The sequence below is a fragment of the Perissodus microlepis genome, chromosome 7, assembly GCF_051167445.1.
Source record: "Perissodus microlepis isolate ML-2025 ecotype Zambia chromosome 7, ASM5116744v1, whole genome shotgun sequence".
NCBI lineage: Eukaryota > Metazoa > Chordata > Actinopteri > Cichliformes > Cichlidae > Perissodus > Perissodus microlepis.
Window position 1 is genome coordinate 39231192 of NC_140467.1, and position 22736 is coordinate 39253927.

The 22736-nt window shown below is 38.8% G+C and overlaps 3 protein-coding genes across 8 annotated transcripts; 2 read left to right on the forward strand and 1 right to left on the reverse strand.

Annotated features, from left to right (window-relative positions):
• Nucleotides 1–3834: 3834 nt before the first annotated feature.
• Nucleotides 3835–7180, forward strand: pou5f3 (POU domain, class 5, transcription factor 3). Of its 3 annotated transcripts, none has more exons than XM_084934985.1 (5): nt 3835–4915; nt 5045–5156; nt 5332–5465; nt 5641–5805; nt 5887–7180. In XM_084934985.1, the coding sequence occupies exons 1-5, from the start codon at nt 4184–4186 to the stop codon at nt 6124–6126; spliced, it is 1383 nt and encodes a 460-aa protein (XP_084791111.1). In that variant the 5' UTR covers nt 3835–4183; the 3' UTR covers nt 6127–7180. The 3 variants fall into 3 exon arrangements, with proteins under 3 accessions (XP_084791111.1, XP_084791109.1, XP_084791110.1); XM_084934983.1 differs by having other exon boundaries at nt 3837–4915; nt 5042–5156; XM_084934984.1 differs by having other exon boundaries at nt 3841–4915; nt 5042–5156; nt 5335–5465.
• fut7 (fucosyltransferase 7 (alpha (1,3) fucosyltransferase)) lies at nt 6982–12877 on the reverse strand. The gene is made up of 3 exons (XM_084934986.1): nt 12863–12877; nt 11796–11882; nt 6982–9402 (listed from the first exon to the last, which is right to left on the reverse strand). The coding sequence occupies exons 2-3, from the start codon at nt 11796–11798 to the stop codon at nt 8332–8334; spliced, it is 1074 nt and encodes a 357-aa protein (XP_084791112.1). The 5' UTR covers nt 11799–11882; nt 12863–12877; the 3' UTR covers nt 6982–8331.
• A 146-nt stretch (nt 12878–13023) lies between these two features.
• Nucleotides 13024–21227, forward strand: clic3 (CLIC family member 3). 4 transcript variants are annotated; one of them, XM_084934990.1, is made up of 7 exons: nt 13024–13097; nt 17094–17205; nt 17645–17754; nt 19577–19702; nt 19830–19936; nt 20028–20203; nt 20370–21227. In XM_084934990.1, exons 2-7 carry the CDS (start codon nt 17170–17172, stop codon nt 20532–20534), a joined length of 720 nt encoding a protein of 239 aa, XP_084791116.1. In that variant the 5' UTR covers nt 13024–13097; nt 17094–17169; the 3' UTR covers nt 20535–21227. The 4 variants fall into 4 exon arrangements, with proteins under 4 accessions (XP_084791116.1, XP_084791114.1, XP_084791115.1 ...); XM_084934988.1 differs by lacking the exon at nt 13024–13097 and adding an exon at nt 16836–16955 and having other exon boundaries at nt 17097–17205; XM_084934989.1 differs by lacking the exon at nt 13024–13097 and adding an exon at nt 16854–16955.
• Nucleotides 21228–22736: the final 1509 nt, after the last annotated feature.

Consider the following 22736-nt stretch of genomic DNA (forward strand, 5'->3'; position numbering starts at 1 on the left):
CTATATAGTTTATGTCTTCCATATTTTCAACCATATCCATAATCACATACTGTGTATGCTACCATTGTGTATATAGTGTATTATCTTACTTTTTTTCACTGATTGTACTTATTTGTATTTTTGTATTTCCTTCTGATATCTGTACCTGAGCTGAGGTGACGCAAAAATTTCCCCGTTGTGGGATCAATAGTCTTATTTTATCTTATCTTATCTTAAATATTACCTTTCAAACTTGTTCAAATAGAACATATTATTTTCCCGATTATCCTCGCATGTTTCAATTAATCAATCGACAGATTTCTAATTTTCAAGCAAAATAAATAAGGTGTAGCTCAAGACTTTTCTACAGTATTATGTATTTTCACAGGTAAAGCTTCTTTTGGGTGTTTTTAGTAAAGAAATTACAGGAAATTTAGGACAAAGATGCAACAGTGGCCCCTTGTCAGAATCATAGTAGGCGTACTAAGTTAAAGCTTCATAGTTACATTTTCTACCAAAGCCAGTGCATTATTTTGCAGTTTTAAAGAAAGTTATCCAGATGTTGATCAAATATGGGTCTTCTTCTTTTGTCCATTTCTTAAGACTAGGGATTTGTTTTTGAGTTTGACTGGAGCAAGTCAACGAAACATCAAATCATAGAAAATACAACAACACATTTTTTCTTCTGTGATGACTTAGTATAACAGAAATTGGCATTTTGACTGCGCTCTTAGATAAAATGTATATAAAAATGGATGTTGATCTATGTTACCACCTTCTGGGACACTCAAAGATTTTAAAAAATGAAAATCTGTGCAATCAAACAATACTGAAAGTCAACTTTATTTTTCATCCTAAATATTCATGAAATGCCACAAGACATCTAAATATTCCCTGCTGATACAACAACTAACCCATAGTCGACATAAATATGGAGAAATAACAATAAAATAACAGACTGAATAGAGAAGGACTCAGTTTAAACAATCACAGATACATTCTCCTTTAACCTGGCAGTATGACGCATGTAGTGCTGCCACTCTGCCTCAGTCCTGAGTGTTCCTGTCTGACCTTGTTTTACCTTAACTACGCCCATAAAGTGTGTATGTGTGTGAGTGAGTGTGTGGTAGGAGAGAAAGGTTTGTGGGTTTTGTGTATGTGGTTGAATTTCCGTGTGTGCTCGGGAGGGGATGTGTCAAGTCTTCTGCCTCCATTGAGATGTATGCAAATGCCAGTAAACCTCTTTGTGCTCACTGGTGGACAGCGAGAAGAAGGCTGCCATCAGCCCTCGGATGAAACCTTGAGTGGGTGGAGGTGTGTGAACATGGGTGTTAACGGCAGGGCTGTTAGGGGGGAAATCAAAATGCCATCAAACTTGTTTGTGAGATGATAGTGATAGTGCTGCTCAACAGGAAGGGTGGATTTTAGGAATCCTACCAATTAAATCAGCAACAATCTGAAAGCAGTCCCTCAGATTGAATATAAGATTGTAGGTACACTCATTACATTTTTTAAGTTCTTTCTTACTTGCAGGAATTACACAAAGATCTTCCCAGAAGTGCATGTTTGCTGTTAAGTGAGTCATTTTACACATCATGCATCTGCAAATAGAAAAGGAAGACGTGACCAGAAAAAAAGCAAGTACATTTACTCTCACAAGTAAGGGTCATGAAACTCAAGTTGGAGGTGTTTCTTTCACAGATCTGATCAGTTGAGATGTGCAACACATTCACGCTGCCACCCTATCAGCAGGCTTTCTTTTATCTCTTACTTTCTCCCCTCCTCTGATTGTGCTGAAGGGCTCTGATGAGTCTTGAAGAGAGCTCTTGAAGAGAACTAAAGGCAAGATCTGAGACATTTGGGAGGTGGGGGTGGGTGGGGTTCAGCTAAATCCTTGGATACTCTTCTCACACATCTCCTCCTCACTGTACTGAGCCATTCAACACTAAACCCTCCACCCCCTCTTGCCCCCAACACCACCAACACTCCTTTTCTTTGGACACCCTGAGAGCTCTGCGCTCTCTTGTCCCTTTCTCTCTCTTTCTAGCCCAGCCTATCTCTCTTGCTGTGTTTGTCTTTTGCATAACAATTATTCCCCCAAGTCCATGTACCCAGAACAATGCTTGTATAGCTGGTATTTGATGTCCTTTACTCCACTGACTTCTCTCCGAAAGTGTGTTAAGTGCTCATCTGCTGGTTATAATGTAGTGTGATGAACTAATTTCAGAAGTTCCAAAAGAAGAAATTCTGTTTGTTTGCAAGAACGTCTTAAACTAGACCACATGAACCACCAAGAATATAATGACATGAGTTTGAGGTGCTCTATGTTTTACTGGTTTTTTTTTTTTTTTTTTGGGGGGGGGGGGGAGTAAGGCCACAAGCCACAAGGAGAAAGAATGTTACACATGGCACTACATATGCAACCTATATTCCAGCAGAACTTGATTATACAGCCTGCAGACAGCTTGACCAGTTTTACACCTTTAGGTCATATTGCAGTTAATGCCTGTAGTGGGACTTGCAGACTAGGGGGAAACTTCCATCGAAACTTCAGGATAGTGTCTCAGATGATGGGGGTGTTGGGGGGGGGATTGGAATCAAAGGGTTGAGGACTTTTTGTTTCAACGTGAAAAGGAGCTAATGGCCGACCATCGCATCTCGGGATCTGAAATCCCCGGGGTGCCCCCGGGGCCTCGTCGTACAATTGCACCCCCCACTCCCTTCCCGCAGTGCGTCTTCCTGCCGCAATCTGCGGCCAACGATTCGCGCTGGGGGATCGCATCTGTACTGGGCTTTTGAATAGCCATTGATAGGGGGTGAATGGGAGAAGTTCACTCGAGTGCTGTGGATTGTTTTATGGTTAAGCTTGTTTTTTTCCATTCCGAATGTTTTAATAAGCTCAATATAAAAAAGTAGCCATAACCTTGGCAACTGTAGCCTTTTCCTTTATCCTTTTATCCCAGTATGTAAACTCTTATGCATAATCACATATTTTATCTGTTTTTTTTTTTTAAAACAATCATAAAAATTGTAGACTGTCTTTTATTTCGGTAACACAACCCTCTAATTCAAATACAGAACTGATCCTTCTGAATAAATTTATATTCAGTTGTTTTAAGATAATGCAGAAGAAGACAAAAAACTAACAAACAAACAAAAAAAAAATCCACAAGTGAAAACATACACTTTGTAAAAAAAAAGGTGCCACGGACATGAATAATTTCTCACTACTTTATCCTCCAGAAGCTTCCCACAACAAGATAGAACATGTCTTTATCTGCAATGGGTGGGAAAATTTTTATTTCGAGTAGCCATAAACCATTTTTTCATTCCATTATGCAAGTGTTGCCTAATTTATGAGCAATTTATGTTTGTTAGAGTTAAAAAGTACCCGACCCCAATGTGTTTACGATTACATTCGGCCTGGTTCATTAGGTTAATTTGTTTCATCAGTTACTCGGGATGACATTGGTATTTGTTTAAATACATTGATTCAGGCCACACTGAAGCTTGTGTGTGAGAAATTTTAATGTCAAAGCCATGCCATTAACGAGGAATGATGTAAAGAAACGCTGCATCATAATTTATGTATGAAATGAGCGAGTTAGGATGTTAAATAGTTTTTTTTACAGGAGCAGTGACCTGTGGTTTTTGAGCAGTGTTTTTTTATGGTCTTCCAAGTAAATCAGTTTATTCTAAGCATTAGCTTAACTTTAAAATATATGTACTTCACATACATAAAGTATCAATACCGTGCTAAAAATAACTTTTTTAGTTCAGGTGAAAAAAGTTCAGGTGAAAAAAAACACGCCCACCTCTTTGGGAGGAGTCAAGGTCATTTACAAATGCACCTTCAGCTGTGCCCAATCAACTAGCCGACCAATGGGCGATGATTGGCTGTAAGACGATACTAACACTTGTGGCGCTGATAAGAAAAATCTGTGGAGCAGACACGCATTTGAGCCTGATGGTAGATAAGCGTTTGGGAGGACAAAGCTTTATGGACTAGGCCGTTGGGATATTGGTAGTTATGCTGCATTCAGACGCAGGCCTTCACGTTTGAACTGGTTTATTTATTTATTTTTTCTCCTTTGGATCCCGAAACGGATAAGACATCTTAAAATCAGTCACCGCTAGATCAACCTTTTCCCCACTTTCTGGAAGCGCGTTTGTTGCTCAGCCAGGTTTTCTCATCTTTTGGAAGATGTCTGAAAGTCCTGAGGGCCACAGCCGGCCTTATGACTTCAGCCGCACCAGCGCTTGCGCGCAGCTTTTGGGTCAGGAGGGTTTTGGTAGTAGTGCCTCCTTCCAGGTACCCCATGGTGTCTTGCCAGACCCGAGCCGCATTTACAACAAAAGCTGTTACAGTGGTATCGCATCGACATCCGCTCAAGCCTTTTTCCCCTTCCCATCCGTCTCCACCGACTACAGGCCCTCTGAGCTACAGGCTGGAGACTTTGGGCAACCCAAGCATTGGTATCCCTTTGCAGATTACACAGGCCAATTACCTGGCGTATCTGCAGCAATCCAGCCTATAAACCTTAGCACCCCTGAAGCCGAGACGGCGGAGCAAATCAAACTACCTGAAATAAAGATGGAGAAGGTCGCCCGCGAGGACTACTCATCCGAGATGAAAATTCAGCAGTACCTGACTCCACAAGCCTCCAACGATATGGCCCACGGATTATTCTACGCTAGGACTGGGACCTGGAACCCGTCCTTTTGGTCCTTCTCGTCACCTGGCAGCGGTAGTCAAACTCCCTCCACATCTTCGACATCTTCCCCATCGCTGTCCCCCTCACCCCCGAGCAACGGACTTCCGGGGAACGGGTATTTCAGCGTGAACACACCTCAGGTTGTCCCTGAGGCCCAGCAGCAGAGGCCGGCCACCTCCCGACGAAATGCCGCGTCCTCCAATCAAGGATGCAAGGAAGAGGTAAGTCCTCATCTCGTGGACCTTTTGCAAGAGCACTGCAAATGTGCGCTACCTATCAGCCAAATATTTTTCGCTTGGAGAGATAGAGAGATAGAGAGAGAAATAATTTTAATTTTCTCCTTCTAGCAGGAAACTGTTTCCACTGAAGAGCTGGAGCAGTTTGCCAGGGAGCTCAAACACAAGCGCATTACTCTGGGTTTTACCCAGTCAGATGTTGGCCTGTCACTGGGAAGCCTTTATGGTAAATTTATTCTTTTATCTTATGTTGCATCTGACTTTAGTAGATTGGATTGGCAGGTTTGGTAAATGTTGGCAATTAAAAATGGTTATGAATATTATATGCTCATGAAGTGTCTTCTGCAGTTTGGGGAGCTGGCTGTGTGTCCGTCAAGTCTTATTTCTTTTATTTTCTGGAGCAGGAAAAATGTTCAGCCAAACTACCATTTGTCGTTTTGAGGCTCTGCAACTGAGCTTTAAGAATATGTGCAAGCTGAAGCCCCTCCTGCAGAAATGGCTGGATGAGGCGGAGAACTCTGAAAATCCTCAGGATGTAAGTTTCAAACAACCAGTTTGGGACCAGGTGATTGCCAAACTGGGGCTCCTTTTAATTTTAGACTAAGCCCAAACTGAAGCAGATATGTCAAATCCTCTAGTGATACAAATTTAGGTGCTGAAGAGCACAATCAGTAACTCTCCATTCCTCTTACATGTTTCTGCTTCCACAGATGTACAAGATTGAGCGAGTTTTTGTTGACACCAGAAAAAGAAAGCGGAGGACCAGTCTGGAGGGGGCAGTGCGTGCTGCTCTAGAGTCCTACTTCATCAAGTGTCCCAAACCGAACACTCAAGCAATCAAGCACATTTCGGATGATCTGGGCCTGGAGAGAGATGTAAGCATATCTTATTTCTCTCACCACAAGTCTCTTGTGGTTCACATGTTGTTGACTAACACTTTATTTTGCTCTTGGCAGGTGGTACGTGTTTGGTTTTGCAACCGGAGACAGAAGGGGAAGCGCTTGGCTCTGCCGCTGGATGAGGAATTGGAAGGCCAGCTGTATGAGCAGAGTCCTTCCCCCATTCCCAGTCAGGCCTACCCAGGGCCCAGTTTCACTGGAGGCCCTCCTCCCACGCTCTACATGCCTCAACTTCCCAGGCCTGATGTCATGAAACAAGCCCTGAATCCTGGAGTGGTTGGGCACCCAACTAGATAAAGCCATAGTCCAACCAGAACCACAGATTGCCTTTCAAAAATGTGCCCAACTTACCTCAGAAGCTCTACAAATGCAGCAATCAAACCATCTGATCGTATCTGAGTTGTGTGAGGGTGAAATCAAAGTGGTTTCCGGTTTCAGCTATGGTGATTGTGAAATGCCTTATGTCACTGTTCTGTGACCTTGAACTACTTTGACTTCATATAGCAAAAGGGGATGTTAAGTTGCACATTTATTGCATGACTATGTATTGGCCAATGAGTCAACAGTTTTTGAGTTTGTGCTGTGACTTTATGGACCAGATGTGGAATGAGGCTTGGTCTGTAAATGCTCGAGAGCTGGGGTGTATTAGTTGTGCATAATTCTGGGTAGGCTTTCTGTGGTGCCAACAAGGGAAAAGCAAGGGAGGGACACCTCCTTAAACAGTATTCATTTTTGACAGTTTGGCCAATACTTGTGCAATACTTCTTGTGTCATGTCTGTAGAGAGCATCTGTAGTATTTGTCTAAACTAGCACTGCAACAGAGAGCGCTCTTATAAGATTGATTTGTCCAAATTTTTTACAAGGCTTTTATTCCATTTTTATTAGTATACCAAACTTGCTTTTTTTCCCCCTCCCTTGTGGTTATTAGTATTAAGCAAAAGGGGGAAAAAAAAGCGCTTCAGTAGGTTTTAGTGTAATCCCTTTGACGTAATCTGGCAAATACTACAACCCTTTACTTGTTCTATTTGTACACGCTTTCTTTCTCAGATGAGCGACAGTAAATGTGACTTGTTGCCATCTGCTTTTAGAAACTCTTGTAGGATTCTTTTCTCTTTATTTAGATTTTAATGTTGACTGACTACCCTGTCAACTTTTTTTTATTTTATTTCCTATGTTACTATTTACTCAGTGTTTTTAAAACTTTGAAAACAATGTTAAATGTCATTCCAACTTCAAAATACACCAAGAAGTCCCTAGGTGACAATAAAATTATTAGCAGGATCAGCTTAAAGTTGTCAAACAATATGTACTGCTGTAATTTATTTCTGGCCCAGGATAGCTCAGTGTTGATTACAAGCTGAAATTATCGACTTGGAGTTATTTACTGAGAGTGCAATCACAACTGTTAGGCATTAGCTGTTAGTTTTTAGCAAAACTAAATTGATTAATATATTGAAAATCTGGGATAGTGACATTTTTCACTTAAAAAAAAAAAAAAAAAGTTTGTAATCATATGTATGCATAATTACAGAATTGCCTATTATCCCCCAATAAATGTTATCAAAAGACAGTGTTTGTATCTTTTCATGATAAACCCTCATCATAGGGTAAGCAGTAGTTTGTAGCTGAACTTAAACAGGGGAATTTTACCTCATGCTGCTAAGCTTGGGCATTAGTAGTGCAAGTGCATGTATGTTATATATTATTTAAGGAAGTGGTGTGCGTTTTTTGGCCTGGATATAAAGTGCAAACATGGTCTCTGTGAGTCTTTCAACACTTCAGCAATGAAAAATTACAATTTTAAAAAGTTTTCCAGGTTTTTCTTTATTGTAAACATTGAGGCAGTTTGAGAACTGGAGTTTCTGAGGCGCTGTGAACAAAACTCATTTTAAATGTTGAATTATTTACAAACCTGATCGAGACAAGCAGCTAGCCTGGTTCTCTCTAAAAGTACGAAACTGTCTAAGCTGGAGCAGTTGACTAGCTCACAGTATTTTATATATTCATACAGAATATTGCAACAGCAGCTTCTTTAATAACTAAAGGTGTAAAAGTGGTTGCATAATTTTAATAAAACATCCCTTTCTTGCAACACAGGAAAAGGATGTTTTCTGTCATGGTTTGTACAAAGTAGCACTTACAGTACAGTGTGTGTTTACAGACATTTCCATAATGCAAGAGGCAGGTTACACTTTATCCAGATATCCACTACATCCCTTTTCTAAATATCTCCACGTACTAGGTAGTTTTTAACCTTAGTGTACTGGAGTAAAGTGCTAGGGATCTCAGTGTAGCAGATCACTCGGTCATTGTTGTTAATGCATAGCAGTTACAGTGCAGTTTAAGTTGTGTGCATACAATCACATTTCTAAAATATTTTTTTAGATACAATTTTTCAGATTTTTAAGTTTCACATTCACTCTGAACTGTTTTCAAAGAAATTCAGAGAATGATGTCATGATGTCTACAAATGTTGCAAAAAAAAATACAGTAAAATTTGATCAAATGTTTAAGCTTGTGTTAGCATTGACCCATGCATCTAGGTCTGAGTAAACTTTGTGCTTAGGTAAACTGTTGTACTTTAAACAGATATTACACAGTCTTTCCCTCCAGTCTGTGTACCGTTTCACTTTCCACTGTTTCTTCCAGGTAAAATACTCATTGTAGCGTTTCTTATCCTCTGCAAGCTGTTGTAGATACTCTCCCATTTCATTCAGTGATGCAAACTCATCAACATGGATGAAAGAATGAGGTGGAGCCACAGCTTTGTAATTGCCTAAAGGTGGCCCCAGGACAATGGGCAAAGCCCCTCCCTCGTAAGCATTCCTCCACAGCTTCTCCGTGATATAATCTTTAGCAAGTGAGTTCTCAAAAGCCAAATAAAAATAGCAGCGAGATATTGTAGGTAAAAGTTCTGAGGAGGGGAGGCGGTTTTTAGTCCAGCGCCCATAAACCGCCACAGGAACTGAAGCTCTGAGGTTGTTGTACACTTGGCTTCTTTTGTGGTGGCTCTTATAGTTGCTGATCACCCAACAAACCAGAGAGCTCTTGTTTACAGAGTTGTCTTCATTCACATGTTCTTCAGCCTCCCTCCGTAGCAGCATGCCATAGGGTATGCTGACGTCAGCATCCCTCCTGTAGGTTATGGTCATGTTAAAGATATCTGCATACTTATGTAAGTTTCCATTGTGAGAAGGAGCCTCCAGGGACATCCAGGCCCACTTCTGGCTTGGTGGCCGTGAGATGTTAGTAGGCAACTTGTGGAGGCCCACTTGCAGCTCCCTGTTGTGGAACACCACTACATCCGCAGAGGGGAAGTAGGAGCGCTCGTCCACCAGAATACAGCGAGGGATACGGTAGAGATCCCAGCAAATGTCACCCTTCAGGCTGAATGATCTGCTGAAGGGCCAATACCACAGCAGGACGGTCACATTTCTACTTCTGCTGTCATGATGTAAAGGTTTTACAGAGCTACTCAGCCACCCACTGAAGAGACACAGTGGTAAAAAACAGAGAAAAGGGAGGATGACTAGCCTCTTCACCAACTTGCGTATTTTTTTGGTGTGAAACCCCTGTCATAAGAAAAGAATGAACACATCAGTTTTTTTCCTGCTTCACTGTTTGCCTTGAGCAGATATATAAAGAAAAGACATTACATGCATGTTTTTTTCTTGAATGCTGCATAGACTTCAAGGGTGATCTGTTTTGTTTTACCTAAATATAATCCCTCACATTTTCAGTAAATGCATCCTTCTAAAGGTCCACTTAAACTGAGCATATTTAAATTCTTCCTCTTGCACTCTGCACAGTTCACAGGTTAAAAAAAAGGTGTTGCACTGACGTCATTATAAACTTCCTGGAACGAGACATGTTAGCGCTTATCCCTTTATGTCATCTGTTAAGACACCAGAGGCTTCTTCCAGGAAACATGTTCACAAAACTCTATATTTAAAAAGCCAATCTAAGGTGATTAATTCTGATAAAGTCTTTTTATCTTTTGGTTCCAGAGAGGCTTATCAGTGCTAAGTCAATCATCTCTGTGTATATTCAATTCTGTGTTAAGGCGTGCCTGACCAGAGGAAGAAAAACATCATCAGCGGAGTCGAGGTGGGAAAATCTGAATTTCAATTTTACCAATAGCCATGCTGGTATTGGTATCAAATTGATGCTAGCGTGATCAATACTTTGTTTCTATCTTCTAGGGTTCAGTATGTAGCCCACTAAAAAAAGAAAAAAATATACCTCAAACCTGCACTGTGAATAATTTCTGAACCGTGTTCTTTTGACTTTCACGTCTGTTTAATTGCAGTATAGCACAGCATTACAGTGGAGGTCCCAGACCACAGATTCACCATTGTAATGGGTAAATAAAGAGCAGAGCCTCCGATTAAAACCCAGCAGACCGAAGGATGTGAATATACATCAGTGTGGACAATGATGTTTATCTTAAAACTATGGTGGATACACTATTTGTTGCCATCTCAAATGAAAAACAAAAAACAAGTAAATAAATTTAAAAAAAAGTTTTTTGCTACAGTTTATCACCATTTTTGTTTTAATTTAAAGTAATAGTAAAACAATGGGATGTAACCAACTTACTTAAATGCTTAGTGAGATTCTCTGTGTAAATATTTCTAATCTGATCTAATCTCAACCTTCAGTGATAGACGATGGTTCTCTTACAGCCACAGCCTGGTCAGTGCTCTTTTTAGCGAGTCACAAATGGAGAACAATGGCAGTTCCAATGAAAAGTTTCACAGTTTACAGCTGTTTACGGTCACTGGCGCCCTTTTGGGGAAATCAAATTTGAGGAGGCATTCTAGTTTCTAATTCTGTCTGGAAACTCAGAAATTCAGGAGCGTACCATGTTTTAAATCCTGCTGTGGTTTTCCACCTGGTTTTCCAATGATACCTTCTACCAGAGCCCACTCTGGGTAGATGCCTCAGTACATCTATGAACAAAGTCCAACCTGAAATGTTCACAACACAGTCAGACTACCTGCAACATTTAATGATGTTACAGTCTTAAAGTCATTTCGGCCTCATCTTCATTCAAATATTCACATCGAGATCCAACTGTGACAGGCATTTCTTTCTCCTTCTCCCTGACAAATGACTGATTAGTGATCAACGTGTTAAAGCTAAAGCTTTAAATAGAATTAATATAAACAATATTTAAAGATATTCAAATAATAAATTAGTGACATAATCGCTGTCTCCATCCTATGGAAGTTTATTTCAGCTAATGAATGCATGAATAATTAAAAAAAACAAAAAGAAAAAAACTATCAAAACCCAGACATGCATCAGAAATTTCTGTTATTATCTCCATTATGTGTTACACTACATTATGATCTATTATCTCAAAATTTCAACTGGCAGAAAATATGTTTTGATTTTTTCAATGGTGAAAACAAGACTTCATACCATTGTTATTGCTGACTAAATCATTGCAAAAGTGTTAAGTGCAAAAAATAGCAAACGTCTAACTGAGATTTCGGTCTTTGTCAACCTGTAAGCTTCTGGAAACGAATTTACATCGCTCTGAGGTTCGCCAGGGACTTTATGACTGAAGAAATGAAACATGCAGTCACTGATTCAGCTGTGGTGGTGGCGTGGCAGTCAGACAGAAATTCAGAGTTTGTTGATGAAAACCTGCCAGTGAACAGATTTAGTTCACAGATTCTTTTAACCTAGTAATTGACTTTTTCTGGAGCAGAATGTTGGGGTTTTCTTTTTATCTGGCTTAACAATGTCAGAGCTAAACTTGCTTCCTGGAATAGAGCTTAGGTCTGTCATTAAGTGACCAACACCTCATCAAACTATGGAGAAACTGAAAAAAGAAGCACTTTCTTCACAAGGTAACTTTGTAAATTTATATGGAAAATCAGAAGTCTCTCTTAAAGTAAATAAAAGTGTGTTGTATTCAGTTTTGGGTAGAGTAGTGACTGTGTTCAGGACTCACCATTAGGGACTTTAACTTAACATGTGGCTTCCAGTATGAACACGATTCACCACCTCCTACACAGATCAGCACCTTGCCTGTCCTTTGCTTTAAATGAACAAAACAAAAATTAAATATTACTTTATAAGAAGGGGAAAAATCTCTTTCAGTCAGTATTTGCATGTGTACAAAACACGTTGTTATTATCTCCCAGCTGTTATTTGGTTAATCGCTCCTGTCATGTTCAAAAGACAGAATAAAGCAGTTGCACAAATGACACAAAGTGAGTTACAAATCACCTGGTGTAAAGCTCGAACGAATGCAATTCAAATATTTTAGTTAATCCTGTTTTTGCATTGCATGACATTGCATATTAAATTCTAAACTAAAGGCCTATATCATTTAAAAGCTCTAGCTTTCTTAAACGGTGTGGTCTTTTCTGTGGAACCTGTCTTTGTCTTTAGAAAGTACACTGTGATGCAGACTTAAGGAAATGGGATTTTGCAATATGTAAGACCTGAAACTACAAGGTTTCAGTTTGTTGAAAATGAAGAAGAGCAACATTTAAAATGACTTCCCACACTAACTCCTGAAGAAATATTTTCACAAATTTATTCCTTACATTTGCATGGCAGAGGAAGAAAGCACATGTTTGGAAAAACAAATAGAACAAATGAGCCTCCTTCATAAAAACATTTGTATATATCTTTAATACATTATATATATATTTTTTATTCAAAATCTATGTCAACATGTGTATTAAATAGCAATATTCTTAAGAAACAGGCCATGTCTATAGTTCAGACCTAAAGATCAGCTACAGGATGTTGTAAAAGATTTAGTTGTTCTGTCACTGGCTGGTGACCATATACTATAAAACCTGCATGTTTCTATTTATTTCTAGCAGTCAATGAAATGCAAGCTGGCAGATTAAATAAGCAAAGTGTGTTTAACCCCCCCCCCCAAAAAAAACCCAAAAAAACAAATAAAGATTTAGCAAGATTTTGCTTAGCAAGAAATTTCTTTAGATGAACCACACTGACCAGAAAGACATATGAAAGGCAAAACCCCAAACCTCCTCCACTAACCTGATGATGAGATGAGTGGTTTATTCTGTCTTCAATCACCACGAATATTGTTTCTGCTTGTTGCCAGTAGAAACACGATGGCAAACTTGTGTTAGAAAACCAAAAACACAAAGCCTTTTAAAGAATCGGAGGTGTGGCTTTTCTGAAATCTTGCTGAATATGTGTTTAGATAAAAAGGTCCACATTGTCCCACCCTCTTTCTAACTCTGCATTGCATTTAAATTCCTGCCTTCTGGTAAGTGCGGAACATTCTTTCTCTTTTATGTCTGTGGCAACCCTCACTCTATGAGAAAAAATGGAGCATATTCAAGACGAGTTCGTTGCATGTGTGCACGGCTGTAAAAAAGAGGAAGTGTTAGGCATAACATATGAAGATGGGGGTTACACAAGGGAGCTCACACAAGACTGAGATACAATCAGGGAAGCTGCTGTAGGGGGAAGAACACCAACACCGGCACTACTGTGCAGAAATATTTTGCAAACAAAACAAAAGGGAAAGGGCCTGTATCAGAAACATCATGTTTCTGTTTGCATCAGTGAGTGGTCAAAAGACAACATGCAGCAAGATGTTAGATATATTTAGAGTATTATTTACATATACATGCCTGGTTGTCACTGATTATCACTTGTGGTTTGTTAGTGCTAAGGAATGAATAAGCAGTGGCAAGAAGTGGTGAACAAGTCTGTATTTGATCCAGAATGAATTGCAGATAGTATAGTCGTAGTTTAAAATCTGTAACAGTGTATCTGTGAATATGTAATTATGTGCACTGGTGTGCTGGATCTCCTGTGTTGCTGCAAAAAATTTTCCATCTTGTGTAATCTTAAATTTGAGCAGTAGAGGTCATCCTTAGTCTTCTTGTGAGCAGATCACTAGCTCAACAAGCTTGTGCATGTTGGTGGCTCCCAGTGGGATTTCTGGACCCCATGGAGAAGAAATTATCTGCCTCTTTTAACTACAAATTTTCCTTTACAATAGTCCCAATCACCCGACTCTTATCTGTGTATAAGCTTGTCCTGCATTTCCCAGTCGCCACCTCAGTGCACCACCTTTACTGCTTTTACCTGTTTTCCTCTCCCAGTAGCCTCTTGACCTGTTTGTCTCACCTTTAAATTGTCAAAGGGTACAAAAAATAGGATTTTAAAATGGTTGAAAGTATATTTAAATCTCATAGATTATCAAATACTAAATAAAGTCCATCTTTGTGCTTGTGCAACCAATTCAGATGAAGCAATGTGAGAAAGGTACATCATAGTCATAGTCATACCCTGTAAATAATGGTAATCGCATGTATGTTTAATATGCCATCTCTTTAGTAAAACCATGTTTTATATAACATATTTGGTTTATGTTGTGCTTATGTTAAACTGTTTTTACACCATATTTGTTGCACATATGACAATTTAGTTTCAATTGTGGAAGAATTTATTCAAAGAATATTTGAGCGTTTCAAAAGCAGAACAACATCCTGTTCGATCCTGGACAAAATAATACACTAAACTGCTTTCATTAACATGCATTTGAGTGTGTGTAATCAGCTTACGGAATTCACAGCACAAAAAGTCACAGATGACTGATAAAGACAGGTCACACCCTTATGATTTCCTCCCTCAGTCTTCCTCGCCTGTGGAATAATACAATGTTGTAGGGGTTGTGTCACAGCTACAGCAGTCTGCTTCTTTCTAGTGATGGTATCTCACTCATTCAGCTTTCACCATTTTTTTCCTCTTTACATCCTTGAGGGTGTTTCTTTCTCTTCTTGCCAACTGGAACACAAGTCTCGGTGGTGAATGCTTGTTACACAAGAGCATTTTTATTCAGTCATGAATGCAGATCGACAACTAGAAACAGCTGTGGAAAATGTCCAATATAAACATATCAAACTGAATGGGAAAACACTGGGTCTAAAAATGTCTTCAGTGCAACTGCTTAATTTATATCTGAAATGGAAAGCATGCAGAAAATAATGTGGCCAAAAAGAAAAGAAAAAAAAGAGTTGAATAATAAATTCAACAATGATATTTAAGATACAATATCACCTTTGTGGCAGTATTTTGGATAGCCCTCTTTCCACTTCCACTGTGAGGGTACCACAGTGTGCAAAATGTGACTCATCAGCTAGTGGAGAATTTTTCTTTATAGCATGGGGAAGCAGCCACAAGCAGTCAAAACATCCTTTGGAAAACTACTGCACCATGCTATTGATGTTACAGCAGCATGTGATATACTTCAAACTTTGCCCCATGACATAAGTGTAATTCCTTCCTCCAAAACATCAATATGTCCTTTAGAGTCCATTCCTCAGACACGTTCTACCATTAATTAATGTTTCAGTCTTAAGTATGATCAACCTGTCTCTATTAATCGGAAACATACCACAGGGCTTCAAGCTGGCAGTAGTTAAACTGCTACTTAAAAAGCCATCACTTGACCTAGATGTCTTAGCTAATTATAGGCCAATCTCCAACTTTCCTTTTTATCTCAAAAATTCATGAAAGAGTAGTTGTTACAGAGCTAACTGATCATCTGCAGAGCAATGGTTTAATTCAAGAGATTCAGTCAGGTTTCAGAGCCCATCACAGTACAGAAACAGCTTTAGTGAAGGTTACAAATGATCTTCTTATGGCCATCTTTGTGAGTGTCCTCTGAGACCTCAGTGCAGTGTTTGACATAATCCATAATATAATCCATAATATATTTTTACAGTGATTAGAGCATGCTGTAGGTATTAAAGATACTGCACAGCAGTGGTTCACGTAAATGGAGAATCCTCTCTTCACCCACTGAGGTTAATTATGGAGTTCCACAGGGTTCAGTGCTAGGACCTATTCTGTTTACATTATATATGCTTCCCTTAGGCAGTATCATCAGAAGGCATAGCCTTCATTTTCAGTGCTATGCAGATACAACACACCAATTAGTTTAGTGCACGAATATCTTAAAAACATAAAGACCTCGATGACCTCAACTTTTCTTCTTCTAAATTCAGTTAAACCTGAGGTTATTGCACTTGCCCTAAAAAACTTAGAAAGGTGGTATCAGACCAGATTCTTACCCTGGATGACTTTACCTTGGCCTCCAGTAACACTGTCAGGAATATTGGAGTCGTGTTTAACCAGGATATGTCCTTGTGCATATTAAACTGATATGTAGAAGTGCTTTCTTCTATTTGTGCAATATCTCTAAAATTAGAAACATCTCTAAAATTAGAAACAAACTAGTTTGTGCATTTATTACTTCTTGGCTGGACAATTGAATTCGTTATTATCAGGCTGTTCTAAAAACTCCCTGGAAGCCTGCAGTTGATCCAAAATGCTGCAGTTAATTAAAGGACTGAAAGGGACTAGAAATAGAGAGCAGATTTCTCTTCATTGACTCCCTGTTAAATCCAGAATCAAATTTAAAATCCTTGTCATCAAATACATTGTCTTGAATAATCAGGCCCGTGTTATCTTAAAGACCTCATAGTATTGTGTAATGCCATTAGAGCATTTAGCTCTCAGACTGCTGGTTTACTTGTGGTTCCTAGCAATAGACTGGAAGGCAGAGCCTTCAGGCCCCTCTTCTCTGGGCTTCCAGTTTGGATTCGGGAGACAGACATCTTGGTGTCATATGATTTGCAGGGGTTTTCTCTGTTTTTGATCTATTAATGTAGGGTTTTTACTTTAAAATATAAAGCGTTGTGAGGCACCTGTTGTTGTGATTTGTGATGAATAAAGTTTAAATGAACTGAACTGAAAGTAAGCAAGCTTGAAACTATAGAAATAGTCCACTTTTTTGATGACTCCTTTCTGTCTAACTGATCTTTTCTGCTAGATAGCAATTGACAAAGAGCAAGCCAGGGCTGAAAGAGTCATATTGGACAGACAGAAAGATTTCATCGACAGAATATGCTGGAAGTGAAGCCAGATCCAGATTTGCTGGTCTGACTGGTAACTCCAGAGGAGGTGTAGGCTGCCACTCAATGCTGGAGAGGTGTGGTGGCAGAACAAAAAACCCCAGAAACAGGTGAAGAGTTGAGCAATTAAATAATACAGGTGGAGGGAAGATAAAGTACTGGTCTTGCATCCAGTGCTAGCTGTGATCACCAGTGTGAGTATATATATATATATATATATATGTACTTTATTTAAAAACAGAGAGAAAGAAACAGGTAAGGAGGTGTGTCAGAAAATTGCAAATGTCTTGTACTTCAGTCACTATCACAGCTCTGCCTTGTCCTTTCATCAGCAGTGACAGAAAGAAATCAGTTTGTGGAACCAGCAGAGGTACGTGGACATCAGTGGAAAGACGGAGAGAAAGTAAGATGGCCGAGGAGCCAAAGATTGAACTCTTTGTAAAGGTAAGACATACAACAATCTTGACGTGTTGCAGTCTAAGCAAAAACCCTGCTCATTCCCAGCTACTTGGTAACACAAGGTGACATTTTCCTGTTTGTTTACATCTAAAGTGACAGAAATGTGTCAAAAAAGCTTTTAACTTTAGCAAACTACAGTATTTCAGTGTATTTAAACTGTAGTAAAACATATAATGCAGGATATGGCAGAGATACAAACCAGTATTACAATAATAGGCTTTTTAATCTGGGTGTGAAATTCCTTTGCAGTTAGCTTAAACTGCCAGAGCAGAGCAGGCTTGACGAGAATACCTGTGTAGGTGCTCATGGTTTTGTTAGATCCTGATACCAGAACCCACGTACAATTGTGCAATTTTATGATCATAAAAGCTTGTTTTATACTCATCTGCTGTGACTGCAAAGTGTCTTTGTTTCTGTCTGTCAGGCCAGTTATGATGCTGAGAGTGTGGGGAACTGCCCTTTCTGTCAGAGACTCTTCATGATTCTTTGGTTAAAAGGGGCCAACTTTACCCTGACCACTGTAGACATGAAGAGGTGAGAGCACATTTTATTCTTTTTTCAAAAAGTCTTGTAGAATCTTTAAGAGCTGGGCACAAAGGAGTCTGACTTCATACTGCTTTTTTGATGTAGTCTCAACAAAACTACTATTTACATTGTTTTTCACAAGTTGCATTCAAGGACAGAGAGTTGCATTTGTAAAAGAAATGGGAGGAAAGTCTGATTTACATTATAAAAGCCACCCAACAATGAAAACCTGCCAACACCTCACCCTCCACCAACCCCACTGAGTTCAGGAAAGTTTACAGGGACACTAAATGCTATGCAAGAAACAGCCACAGCAATAAAACATATAGGCAGGCAAATTATTTACATTCATACAGGATTCAGTTTTTGGTAAAAAAATTGGTAAAAACTGGTAAAAAATTTATTATGTGAAATGGCAGATTACTGAACAGAAAAGACTGCTGCCTGGTGTAGGCCAAAGGGCTGAGATTCTGAAGCAGTCACACAAATGACCGCAATAGGTTAAGAATGATAAGATGCTGAAAACGAGTACAAAGAGATATTTGTTAAGACAGATAACAACATGACGCAAACAAATATTTTACACACCTGCAAAGAAACACAAAAGCTCCACGAGATTCAAATCAATTACAAAAATTTCAAAAAAAAAAGAAAAAGGTTTGAGAAACACTAGTGAGAAAAATAAATGGTCAGCAAACAGTTTTAACTGACTCAAAAGTGACACAAAATTAAAGCAAACAAGCTCAAAATAATCAGGTTTATATCTAAAATAAATCAGTTTCCATTCAATTTTTAAAAAGGCAAAAACACAAATGTTGTGTTCACTTGTTGACACTGCCCCCAAGTGTCAGTAAAATCAGGTATTGCAGGTTTAAGAAAACAAACACACACACGGGAAGCTGAATGACATTTACAATATATGAGTGAGAATCAGGTGTAAGAAACACCAAAACTAACAATAAAAGAATAAACCCCCCACACAAAGGTTTGACATAAAATTTAAAGCTGTCCTTCTGATGAACAGCCAGCGGAAAGGGAGGGGGCAAGGAGCAAAATATGCTGCACTTAACATAAACAACATGAAAGTTAAGTATATAAAATACACTATTTAAATCATATAAAAATAGGAAGCTTTCATTCCGGTGTCTCAAAAATTCTGTAGGAAGGTGTTAAGATGGTTGCTTGTACTCCAGCAGTCATTGCTTCTTCATGTTTTGCAAAAGGGGGAAATAATGAAGCCCTGTTAATCTATAACACAAAACAAAAGCAGCTCAATGGTTTCAAACCCGTGTTTGTATTTTTTTGTTAAACTTATCATGTCAGTCTATTTTTCACTCAGTAGGAATCACTACAGACCAAATTTAGACTGGTAAATGTGCATGATTCTAGAAGAACACTTGCACTCATAAACGAATTCATAGCCATAAAACACATTTGGTAGTGAGAACAAACCGCAGTGGATATTAAGTCTTTACCCCTTTAAAATTTAATTAGGAGTAATCCTTGAAGCTCTTTTCTGAATAGAGCAATTTTTGTCATATTTCAGGCCTACTTATAGAACAAAAACCACTGGGCATGCATCAGAAGTCAGCGAGGGTGGTCTCTACCTATGCAGCTACCTTGAAAAAAAAAAAAAAGCCAGAAATCACTCTAATCATCAATGGTCATCATAGCATGGCTTTATTTATATATACTGAGGTGTCAAAACACATCATTAGAAAGTGATCCTAGCATGCTTTTCCATAGCATTTGCTTGGTTTAGGCTGGGAAGTTAAACATTTTAACTTTTTGATCAAGTGTGCCAAAATAAGCCTTCACTGATCTGTTGCAGGGCTCCGGATGTACTGAAGGATTTGGCTCCAGGCTCTCAGCCTCCCTTTCTCATCTACAACGATGAAGTCAAAACGGACACTAATAAGATTGAGGAGTTCCTGGAGGAGACCTTAGCCCCACCACAGTGAGCAAAGTGCATCTTGCTTCAAACATATGAACCACAGTGTTTTCAGTCCTTGAAACACACTGCAAATCTAACCCATCACTGCAACACCAAACATTAACAAAATGTTTTATTTCATTAACAACAGGCACCCAAAATTGTGCTGTCGATACAAAGAGTCCAACAGTGTTGGAGAAGACATCTTCCGAAAATTCTCAGCATATATCAAGAATCCCAATCCTGGTTTAAATGACAGTAAGAATTTTGAAATTTTCAAGTCACTTATGCTATATATATGATGGAAAGAGCCACCATGGGTTAACAGAAAGCCTGCAACTTCTTTCAGTGCTCGAGAAGAAATTTCTTTCCACTCTGGTGAAGCTGAACATGTATCTAGAAACTCCTCTCCCTCACGAGCTGGACAAAAACCCGGATCTTACTGTGTCTTCACGCCTCTTCCTGGATGGTGACAGCCTTACCTTGGCAGATTGCAACTTGCTTCCCAAACTCAACATTGTCAAGGTGAACAGAATTCAGCAATCCTATGTGTATACAAACCTTTCATTTTGTTTTGTTTTTTAATCCTGAAGAAGAGAGAAATTTTCACTGTTATCTGAATAGTAGGGATGATTTGAGAAATGCAATGAGTCATTCCTGGACTTATTTGTAAAAATCGCTCTTCCCTCAGGTGGTGATTAAGGAGTACCGTGACTTTGCCATCCCTGCAGAGCTCAAAGGTCTGACACGTTACCTAGAGAATGCCTACAAACGGGACGAGTTTCGCCACACCTGCCCAAATGACTCAGAGATTCTCCTCGCCTACCATTCTGTCGCCCAGTACCTAAGCAAATAGAGGAGTGAACTGAAACAGCATTCGTGAAATTAAAGAAAGTAAAAACAGAAAGAGATAAAATGCAGAAGACTCAAATATACCATGTTGAAAATTAAGTTCTATATCTGTTTAAATTACATCTGTGTGGACAATAAAAAAATGGCAGTTTAATCATTTACTTTCTATAAAAAGTATAGTTGTTACTATGACTTTGGCTCCCTCTAGTGTTTCTCGAGTGTTTTTGTAAATGCCGTGTACGTGCGTGTTTTGTGTCTGAACGTAATGTTAAGTGCACTTAATTCAAATCAGATTTTAAACTACACATTATTTTAGCATACACATAAAAAGATGAATGGCTGTACATAACTCCTCTTTACATATTATTATATAGTGACTGCATATTAGCAGTGACCGTATGAGAATGGTTTAATTTAAATGCATAAATGGAGGGTGAAGGAAAGAGTATATCTATTTATATGGACATTATGGACATACATTAAAGGTTAAATATGAAAAAGTGGCTAATGTTGGTAAATGAATGTTTGTATATGAATTTATTAGCTACTTTCTGCTTTAAAGTTGTCATGAGTAATCGTTTTTATATTAAAGTTGTATGGTGAATGCAGATTTTTCATCATCATGGAATCCAAAACATTGGATGAAACTTAATCAGTTTGTTAATAGCAAATGAATTATGGTAATAAAATTATTGATTACATGTCTATATGACTCTTGATGTATTTATTTCTATGGAAGCAGTATTTCATGCAATATAGCAGTAAAATTCACTTTCCAAATCTACCTGACCCTATATACAAAAGTAATTGCCCCCTAAACTTAATACCTGTTCGTGCTAGCCTTGACAGCAAGAACTGCAGTGAAGTGTTTACAATAACTGGCAATGCGTCTTTAACATCACTGTGGAGGAATGATCATCTCTGCATGGCAGAATTGTTTTACTTCAGCCATAATGAGAGTTTTTGAACTTGAACAGCCTGATTACGGTCATGCCAAAGCATCTCAACCTGGTTTAAGTCCGGGCTTTGGCTAAGTAACTCCAAAACCTTCTTTTTGTTTTGTTTTTTGAACAATTCAGAGGTGGACTTCTGGTGTGTTTCGGATCATTGTCCCTCTGTATTGCCCAACTGCTCTTGAGCTTCAGGTAATGAACTGATGGGTGGAGATTTTCCTTCAGGGTTTTCTGTTAGAGAGAGGAATTCATGGCAAGTCATGCAGTCATGCAGGTCTTGAAGCAGCAAAGTAGCCCCAGACCATCACACTACCACCATGTTTGAATGTTGGTATGACGTTCCTTTTATCAAATGCTGTGTTTGTTTTATGTGGGATTTAACAGGCCCCAAGTCTTCCACAAAGATTGACTTTTGTCTTGTCAGTCCACAGAGTACTTTCCCCAAACTTTTAGGGATGATGTTTTATTGACAAATTTTAGATGAGCCACTGTGTTCCTTTTGGTTAGCATTGGTTTTTGCCATTGGATTTTTCCCATGGATGCCATTTTTGCCCAGTCTCTCTTTTTTAAATTGTTGAATAATAATGAACTCTCACTTTACTTGAGGCAAGTGAGGCCTACAGTTCTTTAGAACTTGTTCTGGGTCCTTCTGAATGATTCGTCAATGTGCTCTTGGAGGTTTTTTGGTATGGTTTCAATGCCTGGGAAGGTACCCTACTGTTCCAGGTTTTCTCTATTTGTGGATAATGGTTCACCATGGTTCACCTGCCATTTCTAAGTCTTTGAGCTTAGAGAAATGGCGTCGTAACCCTTTCTAAACGGACAGATATCAATGACATTGTTTCTCATCTTTTCTTAAGTTTCTTTAGCTCGTGATATGTTGTATTTTGAGATCTTTTAGGCTAGTTCACAAAGAAGTTCTACGTTAAATCAGGACTGGGTGTGGCTAGTTAAAGCTCATTCAGCTTTCGTATTTTGTATTTACATATGTTATCATTGTCCAATATTAAAATGTATTTGATCATGTGAAGTAAGTGTGACAAATATAAATATTAAACGTCTGAAATAGGCAAAGGTAACTCGAAAATGCTATAGATATATTAAACACCATAAGAGACTGGTCGAGAAATAAACAAACTCTCGGATGTTTGTAGCCTTCAAAGATGCTTTGTTAAAAACAGGAAGACGAGGATGTGCCTAGTCCGTTTATGATTGGATAAATGATCTGAGCGCTACCAAGGTAACAGCGGATA

Excerpts from the sequence above, each read along its gene's own strand:
- pou5f3 (XM_084934983.1), top strand. The coding sequence starts at position 4,184 with ATGTCTGAAAGTCCTGAGGGCCACAGCCGGCCTTATGACTTCAGCCGC. Across the intron at positions 5,466-5,640 it reads ACTCTGAAAATCCTCAGGAT|ATGTACAAGATTGAGCGAGT; the intron begins GTAAGTTTCAAA and ends CTGCTTCCACAG. Across the intron at positions 5,806-5,886 it reads ATCTGGGCCTGGAGAGAGAT|GTGGTACGTGTTTGGTTTTG; the intron begins GTAAGCATATCT and ends TGCTCTTGGCAG.
- clic3 (XM_084934990.1), top strand. The coding sequence starts at position 17,170 with ATGGCCGAGGAGCCAAAGATTGAACTCTTTGTAAAG. Across the intron at positions 19,703-19,829 it reads GAGACCTTAGCCCCACCACA|GCACCCAAAATTGTGCTGTC; the intron begins GTGAGCAAAGTG and ends CATTAACAACAG. Across the intron at positions 20,204-20,369 it reads CCAAACTCAACATTGTCAAG|GTGGTGATTAAGGAGTACCG; the intron begins GTGAACAGAATT and ends CTCTTCCCTCAG.